Source organism: Bidens hawaiensis, unplaced genomic scaffold, assembly GCF_021521415.1.
Source record: "Bidens hawaiensis isolate Kalapana, Puna unplaced genomic scaffold, B.hawaiensis_p1.1 tig00052990_1, whole genome shotgun sequence".
Classification (NCBI taxonomy): domain Eukaryota; kingdom Viridiplantae; phylum Streptophyta; class Magnoliopsida; order Asterales; family Asteraceae; genus Bidens; species Bidens hawaiensis.
Genome location: NW_027499528.1, coordinates 83503 through 102468, shown reverse-complemented (window position 1 = coordinate 102468; position 18966 = coordinate 83503). Strand labels below are relative to the sequence as shown.

Genomic DNA, 18966 nt, shown 5'->3' with positions numbered 1-18966 from the left:
ATTGCATGCGTTATTATGCGTAATATGATAGTTGAGGATGAACAAGACACATACCTTAACTATTATGACTCATCTGAATTTCTAAATGATAGACCTGTTAACCGGCAACGAAGAAGCTCAAGTGAAGATGATGAGCAACCTTTTCAATGCTATACTCAACGAATTGGAAGCTTATATACTAATATGACCAATAGGGAACAGCTTTGTACTAGATAAGCTCATATCGCTTAAAAAATGATTTGATTAAGCATATTTGGCACAAATTTGGGGATGATGAATAATTATGTAGTTTGTATCATTTGTAAGTGTAACTATACATTTAATGTTGTGATTGTAATTTTGTTATCTACTTTATTAAATATGTTTGGTGAATATAAATATTTTTTTAAATATTTTTAAATTAAATATATATTGTTTATTTATAAATAAAGAAATTATTTGTTATAGTTCTAAACACTTTAATAATAAATTATATTGTTTAATAAAAAATAGTGGAGTTTGGATAGTTAATAAGTGTGGAAAGTTTGGTTTGGTTGGATTGGGTCGGTGAAAGAGAGATAAATTTATTTTATAATAAAGTTTGGTTTGGGTTAGTTTACGAATGAAAATGGTCTAAACTATATAAGATGCATATAACCCACACATGTGTATATTAAAATACAACATTCATATTTTTTGTTAATATTAAATCAACATGTGTAGGCTATGTGTATATTCGTGTAGGGTATATATAATTGTTGATACTTAAATACAAGTGTAGGTTTTTAGCGGGTTTAATAGTTGTACTAAATGAAAAGAGAAGATATTTATGGTTGTAATTAAACTATTTTCATTTATTTTTAAACATTTAAAATTTCAAATTAAATTAGTGGTTCATATTGATTTCTCGCATGAATCATCCTATATATGTGTGTGTGCGCGCGCGCGTGTGTGTGCCACAGAGTCCCCCGTGTTACGGGGGGTTTATTTAGGTTTTTGTTTTTTAATCGTTTTGTCATTTTTATATTTGTAATGATTTGTTTTATTTTTTAATGAATCTTTTGTGTTGATTTAATACGTATATATTAGTTTGTTACGTTCTTTATATTTTATTACGTTTAGACTATTTCAATTGAGAGGTGTAGGTTTTTTGGATTTTAACGAACGAACACAAACATGTCATTTCTTTAAACAAACAAGCATGAACACAAATATTTGTCTTATAAAAAAGGGACAATTGATGCAGGTGATGATGGTAGATGATACATGAGAGGGGAGGTTAACCATGGTGGGTGTAATCAAAAGTTAACCAGTGATCGAGAGGATAGACTGACGACGAAGAATATGTAGAGATGAGAAACTAAATTAGGGTTTGATGATAAAAGAATTCCACAAGTAAATGGGTTGAAATAACCCGTTTAAGGGTTATCCGGGTTTAATGAGACCCATGACTCGCGGAAATTATTGATTGATTATGAAATGTTTCACAAATAAATAAGGATTATCCGAGTTTGGTGAGATCCATATCCGCGAGTTCGAGTCAAGCGCGAGAGAAACCTCAAATCACAAATCAAGCAATTTGGTCGCTTTAAAGAGAGTGGGGAGCAACCAGAGAGCATATATATATGTGTGTGTATATATATATATAAAGTGAGAGAGAGAGAAATGAAAGATATAATACACTATTCCTTATCATACAATAACGTACGCGACAACATGGGTCTTCGATTACAAAAACACGCGATGGTATAATTGTAACTACATTCAATATCGGTTTTGTCCTAATTAAGCATCTGCGTGAATAAGTTTGATTTAGAACGTATCAAATCACACCTCCACTCCGAATTACCTACCAAAATATGTTGAATCAGTTCATGACTGAAATTAGTAAATCTAACTGATTAATTGGAGTAATTGAAGTTTGTAAATTTGATTAATTGATTGATGTATAAGAAATTTCTGTAATTATATTAGAATAAATAACGACTAATGTTTATAATTTCTATTTATAGGTAAATTTAGTTCTAAGGAATAAAACAAGCTGAAGTATGAAGAAAAATGGAGATAAATGGTGAAAACCGACTCAACACACCCCATGGTGAATCAAGACATGGCCAATAGACAAAAATAAGGAATTCAAGACATGACCATGTTAACCAAAACACACCCATGTTATCAAAAGAAAGAAGACAAAACAAAATAGAAGGTTCTGAAGCAAAAAATGGCCGCGCCTTCCCAAGACACGACCATGCATACCGGAGAAGTTTGGACTGTTGTGGAACTCAACACGGTCGTGTCTTGCTTAACACGGCCGTGCTAACCTTTAGTTGTACGATCTGACATGAACAATTAATGCAGCAGGACAAAAATGACGACATGGTTGTGCCCCCACTCAACACGGCCGTGCCTTAAGGGTCTAATCAACCTATAAATTGAATGTTCATCTTCTTCATTCAACCACATTGAAGAAACATTAAATATACATTTCACTTCATTTACTCCTCTCCAACCACCTCTTTTCACCACCATTAATAAATGAATTAATCACATTCATCCAACCCTTGAAGATTAATGATATTAAGTTTTTAGGACAAGTCATTAGCATCAAAGATTAGTCATCCAAATTTGTTAGGTTTTTTAATTTGATCATGTTTGTATCTACTAGTTTGATATTAATCATTATGCTTATTAGTAGCTAAACTTCTATAGTATCATCTTGATTTATAATGAATCTTAATTGAAGTTTAATAATGATAGTAAAACATGTGATTTGTTTTTAAAAATTAATGGTTATGTTGCAATTATCACTTGATGAGGAATGTTATAATACTCTTATTAGATACCCCAAATGCTAAGCTGGATGATAAGCTGAGAAATTGCTAGTCTTGCGAAGCCTTGACGAACCTTAAAATAGACACCAAGACCCTGAACTTGATGTTAAGTCGATAGGACTTGCTTGATAAACTAAGATACCTTAAACTAAACCCCTAAATACCGAGCTTGACGATAAGTGAGTGTGCAACATAACCTATTTCAAGCAAATCTTGAGTGGTTATTACATGAGTTCTATAATTGCTCAATAGTTGTGTGAGTATACTTTGTAAATCAAGGTTAAATCTTTACAACTCAACTAATCTTAATTGATATTTTATTTATAATACAAATGTTATTTTTATTAAAGTATCAAGAACAATTATCTTAGTAATTTAAGGGATTGTCTCATCTTTAAAGTGAGTTAACTTATCTTTATCAAAAATCACGTGCTTACATAAAATGATGTTTTAATAAAAGGGATCAAGAGTTATCTCTTTATTTTATTATCATGGAATAACATGACTAACGATGTTATTCTCATATTTAATCACCATAACAAACTCAAATCACATGTCTACTAATCAACTATTAAACCAAGTTAAGAGAAGTTTTAACCAAGATGATACACTTTTATCTTTGATATTCTTTCTATCTAAAAATATAAAAACCCAAAAATTTGTCTTTTAATTTTAATTTACGTTTCTTTAAACTCATTTACCAAAACCAAAACCAAAATGATTTTCACTTCCTGTTAAATAAATACAACGATTTAGTAGTATAAATCTGTAAGTGTGTTAGTGGATCAATACTTGATTCTTACATATAGTTTACTACATATACAATAGGCATAGTGTGTGTTTTAGTTAAGATAATAATCATTCTTATAAATTTAAAACTCAACATTGTGTGAATTAACCTTTAAAAAAACTAACACCTTTCAAACTACACCCACCACTCATCATTGATCAATTGCGTATAACAAACATTACGAAAGGTTCAATTTTGAATCGAAATGATATATCAGATCATCTGCAAAATAAATGACCTAATTTGAGCGTAGGACTCTAACCCTAATTAGAGTGAGCATTTTATTTGAGCGTTTTGAATGTATTTGAACACAACTTTATAAGCAAATTAATATTTAAGTTGAACCAAGTGTAATTCATTGTTGAACAAAAAACCCTAACTGTGTGATCGATGCCACACAAATAACTAATATGAGTATGCGAATCAAATTCAATAATTGAGTTGTGACAAATTTAAAAGCCTACAAATACTTGAGCGTAATTGAATTCCTTTCATGCTCAAATTAATTGCAGTTTATAAGATAACAATTATTTGAGCTTAATTCATTAAATTGTTTGATTCCATTGAATAACACCAATGAGTGTGATTCCAATGTTTATGTATGTAATTAAACACCAATTGATTGTTGGGATGACTATGAATTAAATGCTTTATTTTCTAAGTAATTCAATTAGCTAATTGAGCATAGATGAAATAAAAGCTTTGTTCGTAACTAGAACTATAAGATCGATTACACACATCGATGTGTAATTTATATGGCATATGTTCAATTGAAGTTGGATAATAAGGATCTGAATGCTCAACTGATTTGTTACACTCCGAATTTTTACCGATCGTAATTTACTTTGCATAAATCAATCTATTTAGCCAATTTGCATGCATGTTTGAATAATGGTTGATTTTGATATGCAATTTGTATTACACACGATTATTTAGTTGAATCGATTAATTAGATAACGAAGAGATTTTAAGTTATTTGTGTTTATGCCACTGCGTGGCTGAGCGTGATTCGCGTACGTTAACCCTCTCTCTCTCTCTCTATATATATATATATATAGGGGTGCGTTAACATACAATAATTGCTTAACATACATTAGATACACAAAATAAGTTCAAGCCAAATTCTCAACACTAAAACATTCAAGGTTAAACCTTAAAATGTTCAGGCTTAAATCCTGATACATTCAAGCATAAAACTCATCACTCAAAAAATTAAAATTGGTTGATTGAAGCTTCAAATTGATGATTTACTGGATCAATTTCAAGGTTAAATGATCAATTATTTTCAACAATTTCAATTTCAATTGGTCAATTTGATCAGCTAACCTGTAAACAATGATTGCTGGTCGTGATGGAAGAAGATGGTGTTCACGATGGTAGACAATGGTCAAGACAATGGACGGAATCGTTGGACGATGACGGACTGCTGAACGGTGATGGTGAAGGTGGACGGAATAGATGGGAGCAGAGGTGGACGAAGACCGGCTCGCATAGTTGTGATTTCAGGGTTAGCGTGGTGATTGAAAATCGACGTTATAGAGTATCGCGCCTATTGTACGATAAATGACTAATGTCTCGGATCATTTATCTCTCTAAATATTGGGCATGCATAGAATAAAAGTCCATTTGAGTTGAAAAAACCCGTGAAAACCCTATGTAACATCGTTCTTTTTTGCTTTTTTTAATATGTAATATATGTTGTTACAATTAATACAAAACATCGGAAAATAGAAAAACAAATGTTTGGTGATTTTTTTTTACATTTTTTAAAAAACTTTTTAAACATATTTTTCAGGAGATAGAAAATGCACTTTTATTTTCACATTTTTATTAACTTTAGCTGTGGATTATAAGATTTAAATTTTAATTAAAAACATGTATTTTAGAATGAGTTTATAGATTCTCAACTCAAATTGGTTTTTATTTTATCCAACCATATATATAGGGTTTAGATCAAATACAAATAAAATTAACATGCTAATTGTGAGAATCAATTAGAGTAATTATATATAAGTAAAATAATTATGTAATGACTATATGATGTAATTACATATTTAATCTACTTGTATATATAATTACCCTACTTGATTCTCACAATTAGCACGATAATTTCATTTGCACGTAAACTTTCCTACACACACGTCACAGACTTCGTACATTGGCTTTTCGCCACTGCTAGAGAAGGTTAAAGTTTTGGGCTATCTTTGAATCATTAATTGCGGAAAATATTGTTCTATAGATTAAGAAATCTAATGTAGTTTCAACCTTGTAATGTAATTTGTTTTCAATTTTCGAAGTTAGTTGTTTTCTTGTCTAGTTTAGTGTTTTTTTTTCTTCTAAACCTTGATTGATTTATACACACCTCATTACCGTTGAATAAAAATTACTCCGTAGTTTTTTTACAAGGGAACAAACATTTCATAATCGATATGTTGAATAAACAAAACTACACTAAAAACCATCAACCAAAATTTGTAAGTTGGATCTAAACTAGCAAAGTAACTAGTATAATAAGACAGGGACCACATCTGTATTTATTAATTCAACAGGTCAAACCTCAAGTCCGCTGTACTGAAATCAGTCAGGCGGGAAAACAAAAAAGAGAGAAATCGAGAATGAAGGTAGAGGTGCTGCCGGCAACAACGGCGGAGGAGCACGGCAGTACTCACAGTATTCTCTACGACCTTGTCTGGCCTTCTCTTTCTTGTCGGTCCGTATTTTTATCACTCTAGGGTTTCAACTTTCACTTATTATTATTTCGTGTCTCATTTCATATATCGTTCGTAGCTGCATTTGTGATGATACATAGTTGATAAAGCAAGCAGTGAAGTGAGGATACATAGTTAGGGTTGCAATGGAGTGGTGAACCTATTGCTCTGCATTGTTACTGAAAAATCATTCTAAGCAACTAGGATATTTTTATTTTAGTGATGTATTTCTATCAACTGAATTAATAGCTAAATGATGACGGATAATTAACGAACAATGCATATTTGACTTACTGGCTTTGGGAGTTTACAAGATGTGATTATATGCCTAGTGATAGTAATGTTAAATCTTTAGCATAAGCATGTTTATATAATAAGCCAACATGCTCTCTACTCATGGTATGCTATATTTATATTTGTTTGGAGTTCATAGCTGGTGTACGTTTAAATTGTTCCCCCTCTTGCCATCTTTTTAGTAACTACGAGTTGTCTATTTTAGAGATGGCAGAGACTGTCGTAGGCTAAAGTTCTCTTTTAGTACTTCACAAACATTGTGTAGTTTGTTTTTTTTCTTGTATTGTCGATAAACAACGGACACCCTATTTCTGGTCATTTCACTCAGACTAACCATAATGGGGCTATATTGAGTTATTGACAAGTGTGTTCGTATGGTTCATGCATAGTTATTAAAAGCCCTCGCTTCTTGTGCCTAGGCCCATTTTTCAGGCAAGGCTCAATAAAAGCGCTTTTAGTTCCTAGGCGAGCGCTTCAGCATTGTCTATGCCAAGAACATGAGAAGATAAAAGCCGAGCAAAAGAAACGCAAGGAGTGCTATTAAACTTAGATCTAGGAGAGGTCAAAGGCATTATATTGATACATTTTGTTATTCAAGTTCTGGAATTAAATTTGAATCTTGAATATTTTAGAACTTTGGTACTAATTAGATGATATTAAATGTTATATAATAGCTTTTGTTTATTTTATTTGAAGAATAGTATTATTTTTCATATGCATAATATATTTTAAATTTTTATTCAAATGCGCTTTTTACTTCAGGCCCTCGCTTTTTTTGCGCCTAGGCCCTAGACGAGGCCTATGCGCCTTGAGTGCGCCTAGCGCATTCGATAACTATGGGTTCATGTTGGATCTCTTACATTGGTTATTGTTCTTTAAATTTGACTTCTTAATAGATGGGGACCACAAATAGAGCAAGCTACTTACAAGAATCGCCAACGACTTTACCTATCAGAACAGGTAAATGATGTTTTCACCTCAATGTATGTATGCATGAAAGATTTATATTAATTTACATATGATGTTTAGCCAAAGACATATAAAGAAAAAGTACGCTTGTAAAACTTTGGTCGAGTGAGAATCTACATGGCATGGTCGTCGTGGAAGATGTACAGTCTTAGGCTTATTGCTTATTTTAAACAACTGTTGTCAAATCACATTCCGCCATCTATTGTGGAAAACCACAACCTTTAGTTTTTGTAGGATCTTTCTAACATAACTGAGTTATTTTATGAATTATTATCAATATTAGATATTAGTTTTCAATATCTGATGAAACATGTGGTTCTTTTAGTGCCTTAACATATCTAAATTGAATAAGATTTATTCTAACTTTGCTTATATGAGAGCCATGCTGAAATTTTAATGGTAATTTTTTTTGACTCATATGTTTGGATGCAAAGTTTGAATCTTTTTGTTCTGTTTTGTACAGACTGATGGTAGTGTACCAAACACACTTGTGATAGCGAACTGTGAAATTGTTAAACCTAGGGTAGCAGCAGCAGAACACATATCGCAGGTGAGTCCAAAAGTAATTTCAACATTGTACCTTGTGTCTGATTTAAGTTTAATAACAATTTTATGTTTTTGTAGTTCAATGAAGAAGCACGATCACCCTATGTAAAGAAGTTTAAAACTATTATACATCCTGGAGAGGTAGTTCTAAATACAATCTAACCCCTTTCGCACTCTATAATGTTTCTGATAAAGATTTTGCTATAAGTATTCTAAATTTAATAGTATTTATACTTGTAATGGAGCTTTTGCAAGAGTATATGGGACGATACAAAATTGTTTTTTTCATAGTAATTAAAGGCGCAGCGCTTTGGCGCCTAGGCGCAATTTTAGGGCGAAGCGTTCATCCATCGCCTGAGTTGATCAGCAACTGAATATTTTTTTGATTTTTTTATTTACCTTGATTTTATTTAATTAATCTCTTGAACAACTTACCTAAAATTCATGGGATTAACAAGATTAACTCTTAATCTCTCTTTATAATGAACGACATATTTGGTTATTCTTATCACATATCAAAAACACGATTACAGAAAAGAGGCTAGCAATATTTATTATTTTCTTTTTTATTTTTTTTTCGATTATGATTTATGAGGCTAGTAATATTCTGTTTATTTTAATTTAGTTTGTTGTTTTGTTTTTTTAATTGAGGAATAGTACAATGGCTTTCATTTTTATATTTATTACTTTATGATTTTTTAGCTTTGGGGTATGAACAATTTGGTTATTTTGGATTTTCATATGATTTTCAAAACTATGGTTGAGGATCATGTATTTGAAATGTTTGGTATTTGAATAAAGTGTTGTTTAACATTACAAATTTTGTTTGTGATTTTTTTATTTAAGTGCGCTTTTTTTCTCTCAAGCCACGCTTTTTTTGCGCCTAGCGCCTAGCGCTTAGAGGAGGCTTGTGCGCCTTAGGTGCGCCTATCGCATTTAATAACTATGGTTTTTTTATCAATACATGCATCACACTTCGTTTTTTAACCTTTTAATGTAACATACTTACCAGTTACTGTTTCTTATCATAGTATGCAAACATGCAATTTGTATTATTATATGGGAAACAAATGTAATTTGTTGCATAAAATAGTAGGGTTTATTGGATTTTTATAATCCTTATCGAACGGTATTGGCCGATAATAATGTCTATTCATTTTATCGCCACTAGCGGTCCCGATTTTAAAAAAGTTGGCCCCCAGTGCTCCCCTGTTAAAAAGGACTCAACGGCGTTATACTTTTTTCCGAATTTCAAACTAATGTTTTAGGGCTTTTGATTGGAAGGAGGATACGAATCGATTGATGTAAAACTTAGCTCGAAACGGTGATCCAAACGGTTTGATTTTTGTTAATTGTAAGTTCGAACACTCGAATTGAAGCATTATTTCGTCGTTTTGGAGCACCGTTTCGAACTAATTTTTAAATCAATCGGCTCGTATCATTCTTCCAATCAAAAGCCCTAAAACGTTAGTTTGAAATTCGGAAAAAAGTATAACGCCGTTAAGTTTTTTAAACGGGAGACCATTGGGGGCCAACGCTATTAAATTTGGGACCGCCAGTGGCGATAAAATGAATAGGGATTATTATCGGCCAATACCATTCGATAGGGATTATTAAAATCCAATCAACCAAATAGTAAAGAATGGTAAAATATGTTGCATTCATAATTTCATGGCCATTTTTTTGTGTGTGTGACTTTACTGCATTCAGGATCTGGTGGTGACTACGATCTGAATGTAGTAATATGCAGCATTAAATTATATGTTTAATCATACTTGTTACTCATTTAGTCAATTTTATTACCGCCTACACAATAATATTTTCATGTGCAGTATATCATGAATATGTATTCCTTTGTTGCTTTGGCTTTGATTATATATGTTTAGGTGAATCGCATCAGGGAGCTTCCTCAGAACAGCAATATAGTAGCTACACACACTGATAGTCCTGATGTATGCACTCAATTTGTTTATGTATTTGGCTGGTTTTAATATATATATATCACTTCAATATTTTTTTTTTATTTTCTTTAAAGCTGCTTTTGCTCTTGTTTTGTTCTGTACAGGTCCTGATCTGGGATGTTGAATCTCAGCCTAATCGCCAGGCTGTCTTGGGAGCCACAGAGTCCCGTCCTGATTTGGTAAGTTTTCTGCAGGGAACATTATGACTATAAGTTATCTCTTTGTACCCATGTATCTAGAGGTGGCTCTTTTGACCCATTTACTTATGAATGAGTTGATTTGGCCTGTGTTTTTATCTTAAGTGAGTCAATTGGGCCAAATAACAAATAGCTAAAAGGGGATTGTCTTAAAGTGGTTGGAAGTTGTTGAAAGTTATTTTTATTATAGATTTAGTCATTTTAAGTTATTGTTGTGATAATATTGTTTTTGTAATCATAATTAGCACATGCTTTTATCTATAAGAGTTGGGCAAAAAATGTACGTGTGTCAATTCAATTTGGCCTGGCCTGTTTCGATCCATACCAATTATATCCATACTTCAACAATTGGTTTTGACCCATTTTCTGCCCCACCCATTTTTCCACCTCTAACCGCTATGTACACAGTTTGTGCATTTATCTGTTATATTTATCTTACTAGTTACCCCAATGTACCCCCCTCAAATATATTGATGTGGAGCTGTTATTCATGTTTAATTTGGTTTATGTGGCTATATTTGATTCTCTTTTATACTGCTGGCATTGCAGATTTTGACCGGTCATCAAGAAAATGCTGAATTCGCTCTTGCCACGTGCCGAAGTGAACCCTTTGTACTTTCTGGAGGTGATACAGTGGAACAATACTTTCTTGAACTGCTTTGTGAAACATGACTATTTTAGCGATGCTTAATGCTGATTCACTAGAATGATTAATGCCTAATGGGCCAACTGAGAACATTTTGCTCTTGCGGTTGATCAGAAGGAAACATATTTGAGTTATCTTATAAAGAGTGTGAATGTATACATTATACTATAGGTGGAAAATTGGGCGGGTCTGACGGTCTGGGTAATTGCTCTACACGAGTAATTTATGGCATGGGTCAAGTTTGGTTGCATTTATTCAAGCACATTTTGTTCAAAAGTTTGAACTTTTACTAATATGAGTGTCAAGAATGATTACGTAAATGATAGCAATATTAATCAAGTTCTTTGGATAACATGGATTTTTTTTGGCCATTTCAGTTTATATGTAGATTTGGCATTTACTAAGTTCTTAAAAATATGTCTAGAAAGGATTAATTTTCAAACTTGTTACTATTTTCAATTACACAAGTAATTTTTAGTATGGGGCGTCTAATGTAGTGGATCTCATGGCATCAACTAGGCGTCTAATGTAAGATAGTAAGTCGGTTGCTAAAATGAGGAACAAATGTTAAGTGTGTGTCTATTTTATGCTTTTAGCTCCTTTCATTGTAATTTTAAGTTATCATACATGTTCTACAATATTTACATTATTTCTGTATTCAGTTTTGAGTTGTTTGTTGTGTTGTCAGGCAAGGACAAATCAGTTGTTTTTTGGAATATTCATGATCATATATCAACATTAGCAACACAGCCAAAGACTGATGGGCCTAGTGATAAGCCTACTGGAAGCAATGTTGTTCAAGCAAGAGGTGTTTTCCATGGCCATAATGATACTGTTGAAGATGTACAGTTTTGCCCCTCAAGGTAACTGGCACTGTTTTCATGTAGAAACTAAAGGTGACAATTTTGACAGATATGGATCAAATGGATGTGTTATATATCATAAAACAACATATACAGTCTGATTTGTCTCCCTTAAAGTGGTATCGTTTTCATTTGGGAAGGGTCAAATTGGTTGAAAACTGCTCAAAAGTGTATTTTTAATGCATGCAGTCTCCCTTAATTGGTTTTGTGAGGTACTGAGGTAGGTGATTTTTCACCTTCTCGTTTACTCTTACACTATTGAAAAATAGTTTTGATTGTTTTGCCCTTACCCCAGGAGGAGGTAAAAAAGAACTGATAATCTGATATAAGGGCAAATGGTTACAGTTAAATATAAAAGGCAGTGCATGTAGTAAATAAGGTGTTATACAAATAATTTCTTTTATTGTATAATGTTACTTTCATAATCATGTATAACACATTAATACATTTTAATAAAAAAGTGTTTGTGGGTCAACCAACCTGGAAATAACCCGTTTAACCTTAAAGTATTTAACTTGTAACCCGATCTCCCGACCCGTCATCTTGTCACCTCTATGTGATTATGTCAAATAGAATTTCCATTATTAGATAGTTAAGAATTATGGTGGTTCTGGCTAACTGGAAGCTGGTTTGACTTCTGTTGACGTTGGTGCAGTGCACAAGAATTCTGTAGTGTTGGTGATGATTCTTGTCTTATTCTGTGGGATGCAAGAACAGGTTCTTCTCCAGTTGTCAAGGTAAGCCTCTTCACTTTTTTTATTACGTGTTTGATCGTCAGTTTTGACTTTGTCACTTTTATATTGTTTGTTTTTGAGTGTATAGTTTTTTGCAAATGTTTTGTTTGGTATAAATTGTATAATTGCATAAATTTATTTTATTCTCTTGTAATTATTTTGCAGGTTGAGAAAGCACACAGTGCTGATCTTCACTGTGTTGACTGGAACCCAAGTGATGATAATCTTTTACTAACAGGGTAATTGTTGTACATGTTGTCTTCTACTAGTTTTATCTGTAAATTTCTACTTCTAAACTGGAAGTAATAAAATAAAACTAATTTTTGGTTTTGAAATTGAGCTTCCAAGTTTAACTTAGTTAATATTTTTAGATCTGCTGATAACACTATTCGCTTGTTTGATCGTCGGAATCTCACTACAAATGGGGTCGGATCACCCATCCACATATTTGAGAATCACAATGCTGCTGTTCTTTGTGTACAGGTAGAACTCAAAAGTGTGTATGTGTGTATTATGTTTATTTATTTATTTTAAGTTTTGCAATTTGCATCATTAGATTAAGTGTTTAAAGTCTATCAAGAATAATGCTTTCACTGCATCTGAGTATCCAGTTGTGATTACCCTTGAAGACCATCTTACTACTGATCTTCAGGCTAAAGTGGCTAAGGAGCAAAGCGGTATTCAAAGTTCAAACCTATGCATAAAAGCATAAAGGGTAAGGAATAATAATATTGATCAGGAAGAGTTTATTCAACTAAAATAACCCAAATCCCATTTTCACTTTGTACATTCAAAAAGGAATCATCATCAACTAAAAATTTTGAAGAAAATAGTTTGCCCGCCAGGTGTTCGACAAAATGCCTCAATGAAATAATCTTTGTTTTTGGTGTTTTGAGGAGGGGAGGGCAACGGGTGGTTGCTCTCCTCATTCCTCTTTGGTTCGGGTGTTCATTCCTCAAACTCAACTCGAGTTTTGTTTTATTATTTTTCTTGGTGTGGTACGTGGCTACCGGGGTGTTTTGTGGGTTTGGGGTGGTATGACCGGGGCTATTGAGGAGGTTGTTTGGCCGTGCCCGTTTAGAGGCTTCCACTGTTGCCCGGATGGATTACCGGGGTCCAAGGGGGTTTGATTGGCCCCACATATTAAGTGGCTTCATTTGTCATCGGATGACAAGAAAGAGACCTTACAGGAGGTGATCTCGACAAATTTGGATTTGTTTATTTCGGTTGGTGAGGCTTTAAAGGTCTCTCGTAGGTGAATGTGTGGAGCGTGTATGGAGTCACATGCTCTCCGTCGGGGGTGCCATCATGATGACGGGTCGGTCTGGTACAAGTGTGTCACGGGAGATGTGAAGGAATATATAGTGGGGATTGCGAAGCCACATGTTGGGAGGGAAGTTGTCGCGGTGGGAAGGGTGGAGGTGGATGTAGCTCTCCTTGAGCGTGTCTTCACTCTTCCTATTGCGACTGTTAAAAACATTCCTCATAGTTGTCGTATGGCTTTTTCTCAAGCCTTAGTGGGTGCTCTGGGTAAGGTGGCAGCTATGCCAGAGTCTGTTGAGGCATGGGTGAAACTGTTGTTACCACGTTGCACCTTACGAGTTTTTAGACCTTCTAATCGTCAGCAACGCATGTCTGGCAATAGAAAGTCTGAGCAATGCCGAATTATTCAACGGTCGCTATCCGCTTGGGGTGACCGTAACGGTTTCTTTGAGCTCCTTATATCGCTTTTTAACCAACCCCTAGGAGATGCCCCGGGTGGTGATGCGTTTCTACCCGAGTCTGACAATGCCGGGTTGGGCGCCAATGTTAAACAATGTTTGCGAAAAGTTGCGGACGGGCATTTCACTGCTGCGGTCAAGGTATTATGCTCTTCAGGGGTTGCACCTTTCGGTAAGGATACTTTGAACGCTTTGTTGTCTAAGCATCCCATCACGACACCTCCGATTATGCCTGCTTCCTTGCTTTCTGAGTCTCCCCTTGTCGTGGACGTTGATAGTGTGCTTGGGTGCATTAAGTCTTTCCCTAAAGGGACTTCGTGTGGGCGGGACGGTTTTGCAAGCCCAACACATTTTAGATGCGTTGTGCGGAGAGGGGTCTCCGATTGCGGATGGTTTGCTCAAGGCTATCTCTGCGGTGGTTAATTTATTTTTGGGGGGAAGGTGTCCTAAGGTGTTGGCAGAGTTTGTTGCGTCTGCCCCACTTACGCCGTTGCTTAAACCGGAAAATGGGATTAGACCTATTGCCGTTGGGGCCATTTGGAGGCGGTTGGTCTCTAAGGTGGCTATGAGGGGTGTCGGGAAGGAGATGGCTAAATACCTCGGTGACTTTCAATTTGGGGTGGGAGTCCCCAGTGGGGCAGAGGCCGTGCTTCATAGCGCGAACAGGTTTCTAAATCAGTTTCATTCGGAGGGGTCATTGGCTATGCTTACTGTTGATTTCTCCAATGCCTTCAACTTAGTAGATAGGACGACCCTTCTACATGAGGTCTGGAGTCGATGTCCTTCCATTTCTCTTTGGGTGGATTTTTTATATGGGCAGTCGGCTAGGTTATATGTGGGTGATACTTTCATTAAATCCGCCACTGGGGTTCAACAGGGGGACCCTCTTGGGCCTCTCCTTTTTGCCTTAGCTTTGCACCCACTTGTTCACCAAATCAGAGATAGGTGCAAGCTTCTCTTTCATGCTTGGTACTTGGATGATGGCACGATTATCGGGGATACTAGAGAGGTAGCCAAAGCATTAGATATTATCAGGTCTGAGGGGCCTCGTTTGGGTCTTGAATCAAATGTTAAGAAAACAGAGTTATTTTGGCCAACATGCAATGGGGTGAAGGCACAGGAGGGGTTGTTCCCTTGCGGGATTGGAAGGCCGGTGCTTGGCGTGAAACTCCTTGGTGGTGCTGTAAGCCAGGATGCGGGGTTTATCAGCAGTTTGGCTATGAAAAGGGCATCTAGCGCTGTGGAACTGATGAGCTGTCTCCCAAGACTTCGGGATCCTCAATGCGAGCTTCTTTTGCTTCGCTCATGTATGGGAGTCGCCAAGCTTTTGTTCAGTTTGAGAACGTGCCAACCTATGAATTGGGGGAAACTGTTTCTATATTTGACAATGGTCTTCGAAGGGCGATTGAGGACATCGTGGTTTGTGGAGGTCCGTTCTTTGGGGATCTCCAATGGAGGTTGGCATCACTTCCGACCCGTTATGGGGGGTTGGGTCTCTGTTCGGCCGAGGATGTATCTACATATGCTTTTGTGGCTTCGAGAGCACAGTCGTGGTGTTTGCAAGACCATATTCTTCGGGGTTGTGATATTTATGGGTTGGACTCTGATTATGGGTGTGCGATGGATCGTTTACGTACTTCACTTCCAGATTTTGATCTTAACGGGTTCTCTAATAAGGACACTGCTTCCCCTAAAGCCCAACATGTTGTGGCGAGTGCCTTATTTAGTGGAATCGTCAAGAGTTTAGAAGTGAAGTTTGATCTATCCCCTCGCCAAAAGGCGGTGTTTGAATGCCTTCGGGCTCCTCGGGCTCAGGATTTTCTAACGGCCATCCCCATTGAAGGATTAGGCCAACGTATGTCGGGTTTGGAGTATCAGGCTATCCTTAAGTACCGGTTAATGATCCCTATGTTCCCGACGGATGAACCTTGCCCAATTTATTGCAAGGTCTGTTTGGATTCTTTTAGTGACCATGCGGTGCATTGCAAAGAATTGCCTGGCTTTAAATACAGACATGATCTGGTTAGGGATGTTCTGTGTGATGTTCTTAAACAGGCAGGGATTTCTACTAAAAAGGAGACCCCTGTTAACTTTCTCACGAATCCTCTTGAAGGGAGGTCTACTTTACTACCAACTGATATTCTTGTGTTCGGGTGGGTAGGGGGGAAACACGCCTGTGTGGATCTTACAGGAGTGTCTCCTCTTGTTGGGCTCAGGGACCGCGGGTTTGTTGTGGGTCAGGCTGCGTTGAAGGCTGAATCGGGCAAAGTTGTTAAACACGAGAAAGCTTGTTTAGATAATCAACATGTCTTTCTACCATTTGCCTTTGTTACATTTGGTTTTCTGGCTCCAGAGGCTGTGAAATTTTTGAGTAGGATTCAGCACGTCGTACACGGAACCTCTTCAGCTTCTAGGTCCCAAAGCTTCGTTTTTAGCAGGATTGGCTTTGCTATTCAAAAGGGGGTTGCGGCGCAGCTTGTTACCCGTTTGCCTGCCACTTTATTGTAATCATTTTATAGTAAATTATATAAAATAGCTGCAGATAACACATCATTAGGTGAGATTTACAAAATTATATTTATTTTTCAGTGGTCTCCAGACAAATCATCTGTTTTTGGCAGTTCAGCAGAGGATGGAGTCTTGAACATCTGGGATCATAATAAGGTGCGGGTTTTATCTTTATTGCGCACTCTTTTGTGTATATGACTTAATTTTATCTTGTGTTGGGTTGAGCAGAAAAAAATTATTTTTTAATTGTTAATGTGCTATTATCATAAAAACAGTCTTTATCTTTGTATAAGAATGTTTTTAGAAGGTTGTATCATGTATTAATTTGATATTTTTTAACAAGATTCATCTTTAAATAAATACAATCCAAATTGACGCATTCATAATCAAATGGGTCAAAGTTGCCACCAGTACTTTAATTGCTTTTTTTATTTATCTTTTTAAATTATTTTTGTTCTTGAGCAGATTGGGGAACTTTCTGGTCCATCTTCAAAATCTTCACAAGGCTTACTGTTCCGTCATTCTGGGCACAAGTACGAAAACCCCGTTATTAAAATTAGAGTAAACTGTGGTTTTCGTCCCTGTGGTTTGTCCAAATCCGCAGTTTTAGTCCAATAGTTTCAAACTTGCGATTTTCGATCCCTGTGGTTTCATTTCACCTGCAATTTAAACCGAATTCATTAACCCCGTTAAGTATGGTCGCTAAACCCATCAGCGTACCTTTCACGTGAGAGGCAGTTTTGTCGTTTTTTCCCCAACTAAACCCGAGTCCCTCACGTGAGGGGGGGCTTGCGAGTTACGACTGAGTTTATTTGGGGAGAAAAGGGGCAAAAATGCCCCTCGCGTGGGGGGCAGGCTGATGTGTTTAACGACCAAACTTAACGGGGTTAATGGATTCGGGTTTAATTGCAAGTGAAATGAAACCACAGGGACGAAAATCGCAAAATTGAAACTATTGGACCAAAACCGCGTATTTGGACAAGCCACGGGGACGAAAACCGCAGTTCACTCTTAAAATTATGATCATTTGTTTATTGTGCAATATAACACATATTTATGAGTAAAATTTAATTATCATCTTTTGGATAGTTACGTTAAAACACACTAGATGAAGTGAATAGCATTTGTGTAAATTGTATCAATATTATGTCATTTAAATTTTTTCATAACCAGCCATATTAATTTTTTTTAAACTATGGTTTTTAAAACGAACTGAATGGCATTTGTGTAAATTGTAGGGACAAGGTGGTTGATTTTCACTGGAATGCACATGATCCGTGGACAATAGTTAGTGTTTCTGGCAATAATGCTAGTACTGGTGGGGGTGGAACATTACAGGTGAGTAACTGACTTCTAGTATTTGTCAAAACAAACTGATTATTAAACATGTTGAAAATGATCACCCAAAACCTGATTATTTTCTAGTCATCTAAGGTCAAAACGGATCCGGACGGGTTGACCTGCAAATGATTTGTCTTTTTTTTTTTTTTAATTTTATATATTTTTTTACAATTAATTAACACAATAGACATGATTACAAGTACAGGCTCCTTGACAATAGTAATCTAGCATTGGAATAAAGCCATTTGGTTCAAAAATTTCACCTTCACAATCCATCAACCATTTATAATGTTGGAACTGAATATTTGCAGATATGGTGGATGATTGATTTAATTTATCACCCACAAGAGGAGGTTATCACCGAGCTGGGTCAATTCAAATCTCACCTTCGTACTTGCTCTTAGGAACAAAACTCTTAGGATTATTATCTGCTTAAGTTTGTTGTAACATGTTAGACTGGTCTTAACTTTTAAACTTATTATTTAAAACTGCACAATGGAATCGCTTTTGGTGTTTTTAGGAAGAAAACCTGCAATCTGTCTTTAGGGTTTATATTTGTTGGTATGGGATATGGATTTTTTGTATTAAGCTGACTATTAACTTTCTTTCGAGTTTTTGAAACACAGTGTGCCACTGCCAGATTAATGGTACAAATGGAACATGCCAAAACAACTAGTGGTTTGTTTTGACAGGTTTGGTCTTCTTTAATTGGATTTTTACATAAAAGAACATGTAATCAATTTATGTTCAAAATATTAAAAAATAACTATTAATCTTAAAATCAAACTGTTACTAGATAAAAAAAAATTACATAATCAAAAACTGAAACAAATTTATGATAAATACTTTATATCCTGATAGAGAAAATGTAGCATAGA

At 35.4% G+C, this 18966-nt stretch overlaps 1 protein-coding gene across 1 annotated transcript; it reads left to right on the top strand.

The window, feature by feature from the left end:
* The first annotated feature begins 4951 nt into the window (after nucleotides 1-4951).
* Nucleotides 4952-18747, top strand: LOC143599847 (WD-40 repeat-containing protein MSI4-like). Its single transcript, XM_077077705.1, has 16 exons — nucleotides 4952-5107; nucleotides 6150-6310; nucleotides 7499-7562; nucleotides 8035-8121; nucleotides 8196-8258; nucleotides 10004-10069; nucleotides 10183-10257; nucleotides 10825-10900; nucleotides 11610-11784; nucleotides 12440-12521; nucleotides 12684-12757; nucleotides 12890-13001; nucleotides 16829-16903; nucleotides 17213-17280; nucleotides 17986-18085; nucleotides 18400-18747. Exons 1-16 carry the CDS (start codon nucleotides 4952-4954, stop codon nucleotides 18490-18492), a joined length of 1527 nt encoding a protein of 508 aa, XP_076933820.1. The 3' UTR covers nucleotides 18493-18747.
* The last annotated feature ends 219 nt before the right edge of the window (nucleotides 18748-18966 follow it).